Genomic DNA, 14,575 nt, shown 5'->3' on the forward strand with positions numbered 1-14,575 from the left:
TTCAAACAAAACAGTGGTTCATACCTGTAACCTCAGCTACTCCGAAGGGTAAGGCCAGAGGTTCACAAGTTTGAAGCCAGAATGAACAATTAAATGAGACTCTGTCTCAAAATAAAAATAATGAGTTGGGTTGTAGATGTAAATCAGCGGTAGAGAGTTTGCCTAGCCCTATGTTCAGTGCAGTATGGGGGTGGGGAGAGCAGTATCTTAGTGGCTAATTAAAAGGGACAATGGGGCTGGGCACATGGCTCAGTGGGTAAAACTGCTTCTGAAAGCATGAAGACCTGAGTATGAATTTCAAGAACCCATGTAAAAGCTGGACTCACAGCACAAGTATTTATAATCCCAATACTGGTACCTGGAGACAGGAGGCAAAGGCAAGAGGAACCCTGGAAACTCAAGGGTCAGCTAGTTTGTAGGCAACAGGGAATATCAAGAAGTGCAAGGCAGCCGGGCGGTGGTGGCGCACGCCTTTAATCCCAGTACTCGGGAGGCAGAGGCAGGCGGATCTCTGTGAGTTCGAGACCAGCCTGGTCTACAAGAGCTAGTTCCAGGACAGGCTCCAAAACCCACAGAGAAACCCTGTCTCAAAAAACCAAAAAAAAAAAAAAAAAAAAGAAGTGCAAGGCAAAGACAGACACCTGTGGCTGTCTTCAGACACATACTGTGACGTGAATTTTCACAATCACACACACACACACACACACACACACACAAAGGGAGGGCCAGTAGCTATGTTAGCCTCAGGTTGCCAGCTTGTTGGGGCAAGTTACTCACGCAGACTAGTTAGATTTTAACAAAGAGTTCTGGGAGGTGAAATAGGAAACTTTATAAACACTCTAAATAACCAAGATTTATCTTAGTCTGTTAAATATGTAGCAGAAACTTTAATCGACCAACATTTTGTTCAAAATAATCAGCTGCACACATATAGCAGAGACATGAGAGAGTCAACAGCCAGGAAAAACTAAAATGTAAACCCTAGTCCATACACAGACCCTTGAGCAGAAGAAGCCTTACTGGCATGTATCTGAGCATCAGGACCAATCTGACTAACAGTGAACCATACAGAGATGGCAGATGTCATTCTTACAAAGAAAACAAGACAAAATGCTAGGTCTTTATTTATACAATGTTCTAGTTTTTACCAGAATCAGGTATGGTCACTACCTAGAGAGTATATAATCAGGACTGGAATCCTGTACTGTTTCACCCAAGAGCTCCACTGTTTTCAAAAGCATATTATATTCGCTTCTCCTCCAGCATAGAGCTTCACTTGCCTAAAGCATCAAGGGCACAGCTGTCAACAAAATAAAGAAATCTTTCCCTTCAGTACAAGCACAAGAAATATAAAAGGAAAATTCTCAACTTACTGCTAGAAGATTCATGATGGTATGCCCAGTCTCTCCGAACAATGGCTTCCGAAATCTGACACTGAACAGTGGACAGGGATAAACTACAGAAATGAGAAATTTGCAGAATAAATTTGGCAGCTTAAATTTCTAGGAAAAGAGACATCATTGTTAAATTAATTTAAATATAATTAAAATGGATCATTATGAAATTTCAATTGCTGGGCTCAAAAGAATTTAGTATGTGCAGATAACTCTGAGCAGTCTTAGTCTTCTGATGAGCACAAGTCTTTCAGGGCAGTTCCTTTTTTTTTTCGAGACAGGGTTTCTCTGTGGTTTTGGAGTCTGTCCTGGAACTAGCTCTGTAGACCAGGCTGGTCTCGAACTCACAGAGATCCACCTGCCTCTGCCTCCCGAGTGCTGGGATTAAAGGCGTGCGCCACCACCGCCCGGCTTTTCAGGGCAGTTTCTAAAGTGACCCAGCAGGTCCTATGGAGCAACTGGATTGGTGTGATCCAGAAAAACAAGTGTTTCCCCAAACCTCTGTGCTTAAGAAGTCTATGAGCTCACTCTTCTATACCTCCTAACCGAGACCCTCCTCAGGAAGGCCAAACACCAGGGACACTCCTAGAGGGCTCCTTAACCAAGGTTTCCTGTCTGAAAAGACAACACAGGACAAGGAAACATGCAGCTTTCTCTGTACGCAATCCTGTTTCTTTCTGCTGCTCATCTGACTTTGGAGTTCCAGCCAGGGGCATCTTTACCTAAGAAGTGTTTTTTATCCATTTCCTTCATTCTTGATCAAGATAAAGATCACCTTGGAGCTCCCAAAGAATTTAATAATAAACATGGGCTTCTAACACAACATACTACTGTAATCATAATCTCTGTTTTTTTCCTTAGATTCCTAAAATTCTATAATCATATCTTAGCCATTTCTGAATTTCCAAGATTCAAAATACTTTATAGGCCTTGATTAATGTTGTTATTTTGTTCTTGGTCTTTTGAGACAGTGTCTCACTAAGCTCTGGCTGACCTGGAATGAGCTATGCTGACAGGCTGACCTTCAACTCACAGAGTTCTGCCTCTGCCATCTCAGTGCTGATGACCTTGTTCAGCCCTTGACTAAGTTATTCTTCTCTGCATTTGTTTATATTTATTTATTTTAATGTGCATGAGTGTTTTGCCTATATGTATGTCATTGTACTACATGTGTGCCTGGTAGCCCCATAGATCAGATGAAGGCATCAGAACCCCTGGATTGGATTTGTGGGTAGTTGTAAACCTTCACGTGGGTGTGGGAAATGCACCTGGTCTTTTGTAAGACAGGAAGTGCTCTTAAATTTTGATCCATCACTCCAGGCCTCCTTAATTAAATCTTAATCAACAATTAACACATAAATAAAAATACATAGGTGTGACAGCTAATCTTAGTAGTCAACTTGACACACTGAGGAAAAGGGAATTTCAATTGAAGAATTGTCTCCATGAGATTGGCCTGTGAACATATATGTAGTGGTATTATCTTGATTATTTATTACTTTATTTTATTCCTTAAACGATATAGTAGAACATGAGGCAAGCATTAAGATTACCAGTTTGTAAAACAAAAAGATGATTTAAGTGAGAAGCTAGCAATCATAAAATTTGACTTTCCTAAATTATAGAATTAGGAATTCTATATTCAAGAGAATCTTATTCAAGGGCTATGATTCCTAGACCAGGGCACTTTTAAGTAGGTGAAGATATAAAATTTAAAGTAAAGCTTGCATCTAGTCTTTCATGTCTTACACACACACACACACACACACACACACACACACACACACTTGTACTGCTACAACCATGGGCAAAGAAGACATGTCAGTCAGCTGATCAAGCGAGAGTCTTCACCATACTATTAATTTCAATTATCAGAGTCAAGTAAAATGAATTTTTATAAATATTTCTAACAAAGTAATAACAAATATGCTTACAGATATACTATAAAAATAAAAATACTTGTTCAAATTAATTGTTTTAAAGATGATGTTTTTATCAGTGAACCATAAAAGAATAAAGTTACAAAGAAAAAAATACCATCAACTTCCTCATTTGATATTTTCAGTTCTTCCCATTATAGCCAAATACTTGGTCATATTTAGCATATCTATTTTCAAAAGCTTATTTTTACTGAATTGTATCACCAGAGAGGGATCAAAATATTTCAAGCTTTATCTCACCACATGTCTTGGTAGTGTGGCTTAGAAGAAGACATTTGAACTTACGTCGATATTCAGCTCCAAGTCTTAACATTAGCCGGATGGGAAACACTTTGGCCCAAGGGGTTTCCCATTTCTGGATGAGAATCCCAAACAGGTAAGGCGGGGTTGGAAGCACTAGGTCTTGCAGTGATTGGTAGGTAGATGACACATATAAGAATCCACCGTGTTCTTTACTGCCCAGGAAACTCTGACTGAAGAAAGAATGTCCCAAGTTGCCCACAACATTCCCTGAAACAAAAAGTTTGTTAATTAGCTTCTATGATAAGAAATCAATCATAGTTTAAGTAATTATTATTACCCACAACTGAGCTAGACACAACCAAATATTAATTCCCAATCTTTCCCTGTGAAAGGCCCATATTTACAAAAGTTTCATTTTGTCTATGTTTGTATTTTCCCATGTGTGTACATTTATGTGGAGGTCATAGGTCAGCCTTGATGTCATTCCTCAGAAGCAATCCACCTTGTATTTTTGAGACTAGTTCTTTTAATGGATCTAGGGCTTTCTAATGGGTTTAAGGAGGCTGGCCAGTAATCCCCAAGAAATCCACCAGTCTCCACCTCCCTAGTGCTGAGATTACGAGTATGTGCTGCGCCACCTGGCTTTTACATGGGTGTTGGAGGTTAATCTCAGGTCCTCAGACTTGCATAGAAATTACTTAATTGACGGAGCTATCTCTAGCCTGAGAAGGTTATTTTTTAAGTGAGTGACATTTGTTAAAAGGCTCCCAACATAGGAATGAGTGATATTTGAGGAGATGGAAGTGATTGCTGCCTTGATTTGATCATTACATATTACATATTGCATACATGTACTGAACTACTGTTACCATGCTCTATTAATATTAGCTATTTAAGTTAAAATAGACAAAATAAAATTTTATAATGCAAAACCATTAATACAAAACACATCTTAGTCACTTCACACTGGCCTATCCTATTTAAAATTCTAATTTTGACTATATGTGAAAGCTATGTCTCCTAAATTTAAACTAGATTTCTCTCTGAAGAGTCACATCACATATTCACCTAGTATTTACATATTCCATCTGAGTAGTTCAAAATTTATTAGTCATTAGTTCTAATTCAGCAGACTGAACAATTACTCATCTTGCTCTTCTGTCAAGTTTTCTATAGGACATCTGAATACTTAAGACCAATTTACTTGGTACCAAGCCAGAGATCTGAAGCGAACCCTCTCCTGTTCCTCTACAACACACCTTACACTCAGTTACTGAACCCTATTTAACTGAGACACCACTTTCTTTCACCTCTTTTTCTCTGTCATTACTAAGGTTAAGCCTGCAATTTCTTTCTTTCTTTTCTTTTTTTTTTGAAGACAGGGTTTCTCTATAGCTTTGGAGCTTGTCCTGGAACTCACTTTTTAGGTCAGGCTGGCCTCGAATTCATGGAGCTCCAACTGTCTCTGCCTCTTGAGTGCTGGGATTAAAGGTGAGCACCACCACAGCCTACTGCCATGCAATTTCTTAATTGATTACTGACTTTCTACAATAGTCTGTTAAAATCATTTTGAAGCACAATTCATATACAATAAAACTCACAGATTGTTTTTGTTGTTGTTTGTCAAGACAGGGTCTCTTCCTGGCTGTCCTGGAACATGCTCTGTAGACCAGGCTGGCCTTAAACTCAGAAGAGATCTGCCTGCCTCTGCCTTCCAAGTGTTATGGTTACAGGTGTGTGCCACCTAAGTGCCGGTTTTAAATATGTAAGCTACTACATCCACAACATCTAAATATTCATTTATGTATATGCCTTAGTGTATGCTACATGTGATTTCACTCTGATGCTCCTGAGACTGCCAATAAAGTTTGCTTTGATTCAGAAGGCGGAGATAGCTACTAGGTGACCAAAATTAGCCACTGAGGTTTTGGAGGACCAGAGACAGATAGAGACACACAAGAAATAGTAGGGCAGGGATTGGGGAGAGTTTCAGCCTTGTTGGAGGGAGAACAAGCAGGGGCGGGGGGAACTGTTACTGGTTGGTTCTTTACCATGTCTCTGACTATTCGGGTTCTTACCCCATATCTGACTCCTGAGTTTTTATTAATAAAGAATAGATAAACACTTCACATGTGCTATATGTGCACAGGAACCCACAGAAGAGGGTATCAGATCCCTGAAAACTGGAGTCAGCATGTGTGAGCCACTATATAGGTGCTAGGAACTGAACCTGGGTCCTCTACAAAAGCAAAAAGCACCCTTAATCACTGATCCATCATTCTAGCCCCTATTATATAAATGTTGGCTATTACTAGAAGTTCTCAAAAAGAAGCATATACATAATAAAAGTTAACAGTTAACCTTTCCACCTGTACCTAGATATTTCTATTAGTTCTAATTTTTCTAATTTTTGCAATGCTTCAAAAATACTTCACATACTAAAGCATATTTTATATTAGATAACATCTTTGCTCAAAACCTCACAGAGGGATTGCAAAGTTAAGAGACTGTGTGGCCATGGACAGGCCAGTGGGTAAAGTGCATGCTTTAGTGTGATGGATGCCCTGAGTTTGGTCCCAGAACGTACACATAAAAGTGAAAGGAGAGAATCAATGTCACAAAGTAGTCCTTTGACCTTCATAAGTGTGCTGTGGCACATGCACACACAACAAAATTTTTTTTTTTAGTTTTTTTTTTTTTTAGTTTTTTGAGACAGGGTTTCTCTATAGCTTTGGAGTCTGTCCTGGAACTAGCTCTTGTAGACCAGGCTGGCCTCAAACTCACAGAGATCCGCCTGCCTCTGCCTCCCGAGTGCTGGGATTAAAGGCGTGCGCCACCACCGCCTGGCTTCACACACAACAAATTTAAAAAAGAAAGCCTGACTAATTCATGGTTTCCTATCTTTATGAAATACTATTAGATAATACATGAAAATAGTTTTATATTAACCACTCGCACCCCCCTCCAACACCTGTTCCTCAGCGCAGAATCTACCAGAGATGGGAGTCTCACTGTGTATACTAGTCTGGAACTCACCATCCTCCTACCTTAGCCTGAGATTGGAGAAGTGTGCAACCACATTGCCTTAAGGATCCTTCTTAGGGACTGGAGAGATGGCTTAGCTGTTAAAGGAGAGGCTCACAACCAAAATATAAGAATTCTCTTTAGCGAAAAAAAAGAACTTTTTTAGGGCTAGAGAGATGACTCAGTGATAAAGCATGCATGCTGTTCTTCCAGAGGACCCTAGTTTGGTTCCCAGCACCCATGCTAGGTAGCTCACAACCACCTGTAATTCCAGCTCCAGGGGATCCGATGCCTTCATCTGGCCTCCACAGGCGCCTGCTCTCATGTTCACAGGCACACATACATACACAGAATTAAAATAAAAATAAATCCTTGAAAAAATTCTCATCCCAGTACTCAGAAGGCAGAAGATCTCTGTGAGTTCAAGGCTACATGGTATACATAGTAAGACCCAGGTCAGCACAGCTACACAATAAGACCTTGTCTCAGAACAACAACAACAACAACAACAAAACCCTTGCTATTTGTTTTAGTCTGTACATTTACGGTATTCTCTATCAACCGTGGATATTATTTGATGTGGGAGTGTCATATATCAATCTGTTGATTTCATTGGTTAAGTAATAAACTGCTTGGCTCATAGCTTAGAACATAGGTGGGAGGAGTAAACAGAACAGAATGCTGGGAGGAAGAGGAAGTGAGCTCAGAGACGCCATCCTCCCCTCTCCCAGGCAGACACACGCGATGAAGCTCCGACCCAGGATGGACATAGGCTAGAATCTTCCCGGTAAGACCGGTGCTCACAGATTATTAGAGATGGGTTGATCGGGATATCAGAATTAGCCAGTAAGGGCTAGAGCTAAAGGGCCAAGCAGTGTTTAAATGAATATAATTTGTGTGTTGTTATTTCGGGGCATAAGCTAGCAGGCAGCCGGGGTGCTGGGGACGCAGCCCCGCCGCTCATATTACTACAATTATTTACTGACTTTGTTCTTATAAATAAAAATCAGTTCATTTAAACCACATCGTATCTTTTCTGTTAAATCAGGTGAATCTGTACTGTTAAATCATAAGCTTAAATGTATTTTTTGTTTCATTTTGTTTTGAGGTAGGCCCCCACTATATAGCCCAGGTTGGCCTTGAAATCATGATCCTCCTGCATCAGCCTCCCAGGTACTGAAATTACAGGCATAATCACAAGGCTGGGACAAGTATAATTATTTCTCTCTCAACTTTAATATTTCTTTAAGTTAACATCCTTAGCATTGTCCAGTTTTTTATTTTTATTTTGGTTTTTTAAGACAAAGTTTCTCTGTAGTTTTGGAACCTGTCCTGAAATTTTCTCTGTAGACCAGGCTGGCCTCAAACTCACAGAGATCCACCTGTCTCTGCTTGCTGAGTGCTGGGATTAAAGGTGATCATCACCACCACCCAACCCTTGTCCAGTTTTTACAAGTGTACCTTTACTTGTACATTGCAGTTAGTAATACAACTTATTTTGAAGCCATATAAGCTAATGATTTTAAAAATATGAATATTCAAGTGCTTATATGACTGCATAAATACTGATAACTAAAGGTTATAATGATTGAGCTATTATTATGCTTTCTTCTACTAGATACCAATGTTATAACCCATAGTATCACAACAACGTTCTTAACCCAATATCAACAGATTTTCTTATAATTTTAAATCCATCCTTTGTAAAATAAAAGAGAATCAGTAATAAAATACATAATTTTCTCAAAGTATGACAAGTTCTACCTTGCCACTAATGTCAAAGTCAGAGGGCTAAGGATGTAGTTCAGTGGTAGAGTGTTTGCTTAGCACCTAAGAACCTGTGTTCAGTCCCTAGCACTGTTAGAAAATACCAAAGTTCAATGCCAGGTTTCCAAACCTAATACAATTATTTTATATCTGAGTCCAAAAATTTTTATCATCTACTAATGGTGCAAAGTTCTATAGCATCCCTACCTGCCAGTGCATCCCGATAAAGTTGTACAAAGTGATTAAAGATGTCCTTTGGCAGACACTTTTCATCTGGTAGACACTGCAGCAAAATTACTATCTCAGATTGACCCACAGCATGCATTCCTTTGGTTGTAAAACACCAGCACTTCCTGTTCACATCTATAGGTGGAATAAAGATATACACACTCTTCTCAATCACTGATCTTAAAAGGATGTTCAGAAATTTGTTATAATACAGCAAAAAAACAAAAGATCACGTAAACCCATACAATTCAACTTTAAATGGTCACTGCATGAACCAAAGGATCATTGTAAAAAATAAAACAAGTCAATGCCTTATTTTTTTCTCAACACTTAGAAAATTGGAAGGAAGTTAAAAGAAATGACAAATAAAGAAAATATATTTAAGATTTAAATAGATAACAAAGGTAAAGCCTTCCATATCACTATTTTTAAAAAATCATTTTTCAGCTGGGTTATGGTGGTGCATGCCCTTAATCCCAGCACTAGGGAGACAGAGGCAGGCAGATCTCTGTGAGCTTGAGATCAACCTGGTTTACAGAGTGAGTTTCAGGACAGGCACCAAAGCTACACATAAAAACCCTGTCTCAAAAAACAAAACAATCCATTTTTCCAGGGGACCAGGGAGAAGGCTCAGTGAGTGAAGGGCTTGCTGTACACGTGTGAGGCCTGAGTTCAGACCCCAGCCCTCACACAAACAGCCGCCCAGGAGAGCACTTGCCTGCAGTCTCCATACAGAAAGATCCCAGAGGCTCATCGGTGAGCCGGTGTAGCCAATTAGTGAACTGCAGGTTTAGTGAGGGACCTTGTCTCAGAAAACAAGATGGACAGCAATCCACGGAAATACCTTACATTGACCTCTGCAATCCATAGGTACAAGCATGGGTCTGTCCCCTACATACACACCATGCCCATACACAAAAATCACTTTTCATTATTTATATGAGACTAGGAACAAAAAGAATAAAATCTAGTATTTTAGCTTTCACTTCAGGCTGTGGACAAAAGAAAATACATTTTTTATGTACTAGCTAGTTTAATTATAATCACTTCTGAGAGAAAATATTAGATAATGAGAAGAGGACTTCACCTGGTTTTACACTATACAAAGTATGACTTGTCTAGACTACTTACTTCTACTTCTTCACTTTAGGTTAGAAAGGGTCCAAAAAACCCCACAAGCCATATGCAGCAAAACACATCATCCCATCCTTGACACATTATTTCCAAATGAATTAAAATAAAGTAATGTTAATACCACTATGTGCATCAAAACTAATGAAAGGTCCCTTTCTTTTTATATGAAAATCACTACTTTGTGTACCTACTTAGGAAGTACTCAGTCCTATTCATGTGTGTGTTCACATGTTCATGAGCCACAGAGAGACGCTGGATGTCTTCCAATGTTTTCCGCCTTATTTTCTGAGGCAGGTTCTGTCAGTGAACATAAAGCTTGCCAATTCAGCTGGACTGCATGGTCAGAAAGCCCCAGAGATCCGGGATTGCAGATACACTGCTGCACCTGGCTCCTCCTCCTCTTCCCTTTCTAGTATGGGTGCTGGAATCAAACTGAGATTCTCATGCTCTCACTGCAAACATTTTATCAACCAAGACATCTCCCCAGCCCTCCAATTAATCCACCATTTTAAGGTGTTTCAGGAATTCCAGGCTAGCTAATTTCTCTGTCTGTCTGTCTGCCTGCCTGTCAATCTGTGTCTGCCAGTCTGTCTCTCTGTGTCTGTCTGTCTGTCCATCCCATAATCATTTAATGGGTACCTTCTGTGGGCAGGATACTACACTAGGGAAAAGTATGGGGTAGCTTCTGCCCCCAGGCGGCAAGGTTAGCTAATCTCTAATTATAATTTATAAAGTAGGTGTGGTAAACTGAAATTTCAAGCAACATTATACTTAAATGTGATTCTGGAAGAAAAAGTGGATGATATTAACAATGGGCCAAACAAAAAGGCATTACTACCAGCTAAGTCAGAAACCTCCCCATTTCATCAATGAAGAATGTCTAAGGAAGCAATACAAAGGTATTTCTAGTTTCAAGGTCAACTTAAAACAAATACTTTTGTGTAAAGAATATGAAAGCTTTAAAAATTATGTGTTGAGATTATTTTTAGTTAAAAAATTCTAACTTACAATTTACAATTTTAACCATCGACAATAAGTTTGCATTTAAAACAAAGACAAGTGGGTCTGGGCCACCATCCTCCAGCTGCTGCATGACTGAAATCTGCGATGGTTTCTCTTCCACGGCATAGTCTGTAAGGGAGAAAACATTGTAGCAGATTGGTTACAGGGACAAACTGAGAAGGAAATCTAGTGGAGAATGGGCTGACAGTCAGAGGAAAGAGTCCACACAGGCATGGCTGGTACCCACTGCCTCACTGCCATGTTTAGTGCTCCCTTTGACTCTGGCTGGAATGAAATGTGGCTGCCCTACGCATAAACGTCCCCCCTAAAATGGTCTGTTTCAAGTCTGCTGCACCTCTTCATCTAACAAAAACGTCCAACTATTATAACAAACATTTCATAGAACAAATATTTTAAGATCAACATTTAAAATAATCCCACAGGGCTGGCGAGATGGCTCAGCGGTTAGGAGCATCGCCTGCTCTTCCCGAGGTCCCGAGTTCGAGTCCCGGCAACCACATGGCGGCTCACAACCATCTGTGATGGGGTCTGGCGCCCTCTACTGGCCTGCAGGCATACACACAGACAGAATATTGTACGCATAATAAATAAATACATATTTAAAATAAATACTGAAAATAAATTAATCAATAAAATAATCCCACATACATTAAAAGGTGATTATAAACTGGGAGTTCCTATGGGAAGGGTGCCAAGGAATTGGTACAGAGGGAGCCTGGCTATTTTACTCTATACTGTCATACTGTTCTATGTTTTTTACCCTTACAAAGCACTGGTTTTTTTTTTTTTTTTTTTTTTTTTTGAGACAGGGTTTCTCTGTGGTTTTGGAGCCTGTCCCAGAACTAGCTCTGTAGACCAGGCTGGTCTCGAACTCACAGAGATCCACCTGCCTCTGCCTCCCGTACTGGGATTAAAGGCGTGCGCCACCACCGCCCGGCTAGAACTGGGTTCTTGAAATAATTCCTCTAAATATATGAGCACTCACTACATATGGCACTAAAATCCTTACTAAGCCACACATCAGACTGGAGCACAATCAGTACTTGATGCAGAACGCTGCTCCTCTAACCCTGCAAGCACAGCCTGTACCACGAGATCACTTCATTCTTAATGGTGTTCACCTCAGTACAAAGTCAGAAGTATGAGCAAAAATCACCGAGAATCTAACTTAAAGATAAAGGAAAGGATTAAATTGGATTTTCATTGCTGTTCTTGTCAAGTGTTTCACTAAGGGATTAGCCACAATCAAAAGGGAACATCATTTTTCACTGACCAAAAAAAACTGGGTATTTTTTTTAGATATAATAGAAAATACTTAACTTCCTATCAATAAAAGTATATATTTGAAAAATGGTAAGTGTTTTAAAAGTTTTTAATGTTATCTCACTAAAATAAAAAAAACCTTGCATAATTCTAGTGAAGAGATTGTAGTATCGAAACAAGAGTCCAGCAATACAATTTCTTTAATAATAAATTATTATAATCTTTAATAAACTAAAACTTATAAAAATAACTCAGCCAGGTGTGGTGGCACACATCTTTTTTTTTTAATTTATTTATTTATTTATTAAAGATTTCTGCCTCCTCCCTGCCACCGCCTCCCATTTCCTTCCCCTTCCCCCATCAAGTCCCTCTCCCTCATCAGTCTGGAGAACAATCAGGGTTCCCTGACCTGTGGGAAGTCCAAGGACCGCCCACCTCCATCCAGGTCTAGTAAGGTGAGCATCCAAACTGCCTAGCACACTGAGAGCAGATCGCCACACTACAACACGTGGCACACATCTTTGATCCCAGTAGACCAGGAAGAAGAGACATGTGGATCTTTCTGAATTCAAGGATCTGTCTCAAAATAAACAAGTGAAATAAAATGACCCAAATTTTCACTTACAGAGCAACCTTCTTAACAAAAAAACATGTTCTAAGGAGTCCTGGTAAAAAAAGCAAAGGTTCATGACACAACCAAAGAATGCTGAGCAGACTTAGCTTATCACCAGTAAAGGAGAAGTGTTTATAGAGAACTGTCTAGAAGAATAGCAGAATAGAGAAAAAAGCCAAGTGTTACTTTGTAGGTATCCTAGGATAAGACTGAGACAGTCTTGTCTGAGGACACAAATTCTTTCAAGCAGAGAAAAGACAAAGTAATAATTACTTGTCAATTTGACTGCTGTCAGAACGGTTCTTGCTATAAACAAAAAGGTATGTAATCTGATTTAATGACCACAATCACTCTTATATAGGCATATTTACTTCACTTTTAAAAAATAGACCAGAGCCAGGCGGTGGTGGCGCACGCCTTTAATCCCAGCACTTGGGAGGCAGAGGCAGGCGGATCTCTGGGAGTTCGAGGCCAGCCTGGTCTACAAGAGCTAGTTCTGGGACGGGCACCAAAGCTACAGAGAAACCCTGTCTCGAAAAACCAAAAAAAAAAAAAAAAATAGACCAGAGCAGCCTGGTGGTGGCGGCACACACCTTTAATCTCAGTATTTAGGAGGCAAGGCAGAGGCAAACAGATCTGTGGGTTGGAGGCCAGACTGGTCTACTGTGTGAGTTCCAGGACAGGCAAGGATACAGAGAAACACTGTCCCAAAAAATAAACAAGCTGGGCAGTGGTGGCGCACCCCTTTAATCCCAGCACTTGGGAGGCAGAGGCAGGCGGATCTCCGTAAATTCGAGGCCAGCCTGGTCTACAAGAGCTAGTTCCAGGACAGGCACCAAAAACTCCAGAGAAACCCTTTCTTGAAAATCCAAAATAAATAAATAAATAGATAAACAAAACAAACAAAAAATAAATAAGAATTTATTTAAAAATAGTTCAGTAGTGCTTTGCCTACTATAAAGTTCATTCTTTCCCATTACTCTATAACGAAGGGAAAAAGAATAGGAATAACCTGTAAACCGGATGGTGGTGGCGCACACCTTTAATCCCAGCACTCAGGAGGCAGAGTCAGGCGGATTTCTGTGAGGCTGGTCTACAAGGGCTAGTTCCAGGACAGCTAGTGCTGTTACACAGAGAAACCCTCTCGAAAAAAAACAATAAATCTGTAAATAACATGTAAGGTGTTAGAAGTGAAGTTACAAGAGGAGCTGAAAGATGGTTATAAGGATTTGTGTATGCTATGATAATAATTTAGGCCAGAGAGATGGCTCAGAGTTCAAGTGCACTTGCTACTCCTACAGAAGACCTGGGTTCAGTTTTCAGCATCCACACAGCAGACCATAACTGTCTGTAACTCCACTTCCAGGAGACTCTCTTTTGGCTTCTGAGGGCACCGGGACTGCACGTGGTACACATAAATGCATGCAGGCAACAATACAAAAGATAAAAGACACACCGGGTGGTGGTGGTGCATGCTTTTATTCCCAGCACTTGTCAGGTAGAGGCAGGTGGATCTCTGTGAGTTCGAGGCCAGTCTGGTCTACAGAACTAGTTCAGGGCTGCGAGGGCAACACAGAGAAACACTATCTCAAAAAACAAAACAAATGAACAGACAAAAAGGTTAAAAATAGAGAATATGAGGTTGCAGGAATCAAAGAAAAGAGCAATGGAACTATTATTAGTATTCCCGCAGCTGGGAGGGGCTGGCTGGTGCTGATGGGATGTAGCACACGCCCCTCAGCTCAGCATTCTTGGTTGTGTTACCTTTGCTCTTTTACCAAGATCTCTACAACATATTTTTGTTAAGAAGGTTGCTGTGGGGGGCTGGAGAGATGGCTCAGAGGTTAAGAGCATTGCCTGCTCTTCCAAAGGTCCTGAGTTCAATTCTCAGCAACCACATGGTGGCTCACAATCATCTGTAATGGGGTCTGGTGCCCTCTTCTGGC

At 40.2% G+C, this 14,575-nt stretch overlaps 1 protein-coding gene across 5 annotated transcripts in view; it reads right to left on the minus strand.

Annotated features, from left to right (window-relative positions):
• Positions 1-14,575, minus strand: part of Zfyve9 (zinc finger FYVE-type containing 9) — a 147,038-nt gene that overhangs the window by 45,617 nt on the left and 86,846 nt on the right. For all 5 annotated transcript variants that reach the window (XM_013348544.2, XM_005353554.2, XM_026781976.1 and 2 more), the window contains 4 exons: positions 10,739-10,861; positions 8,576-8,731; positions 3,620-3,844; positions 1,374-1,456 (listed from right to left, as the gene is read on the minus strand). In XM_013348544.2, coding sequence (XP_013203998.1) covers positions 1,374-1,456; positions 3,620-3,844; positions 8,576-8,731; positions 10,739-10,861 — 587 coding nt within the window. The remainder of the gene's footprint in view (positions 1-1,373; positions 1,457-3,619; positions 3,845-8,575; positions 8,732-10,738; positions 10,862-14,575) is intronic.

The sequence above is a fragment of the Microtus ochrogaster genome, chromosome 10, assembly GCF_000317375.1.
Source record: "Microtus ochrogaster isolate Prairie Vole_2 chromosome 10, MicOch1.0, whole genome shotgun sequence".
Lineage (NCBI taxonomy): Eukaryota > Metazoa > Chordata > Mammalia > Rodentia > Cricetidae > Microtus > Microtus ochrogaster.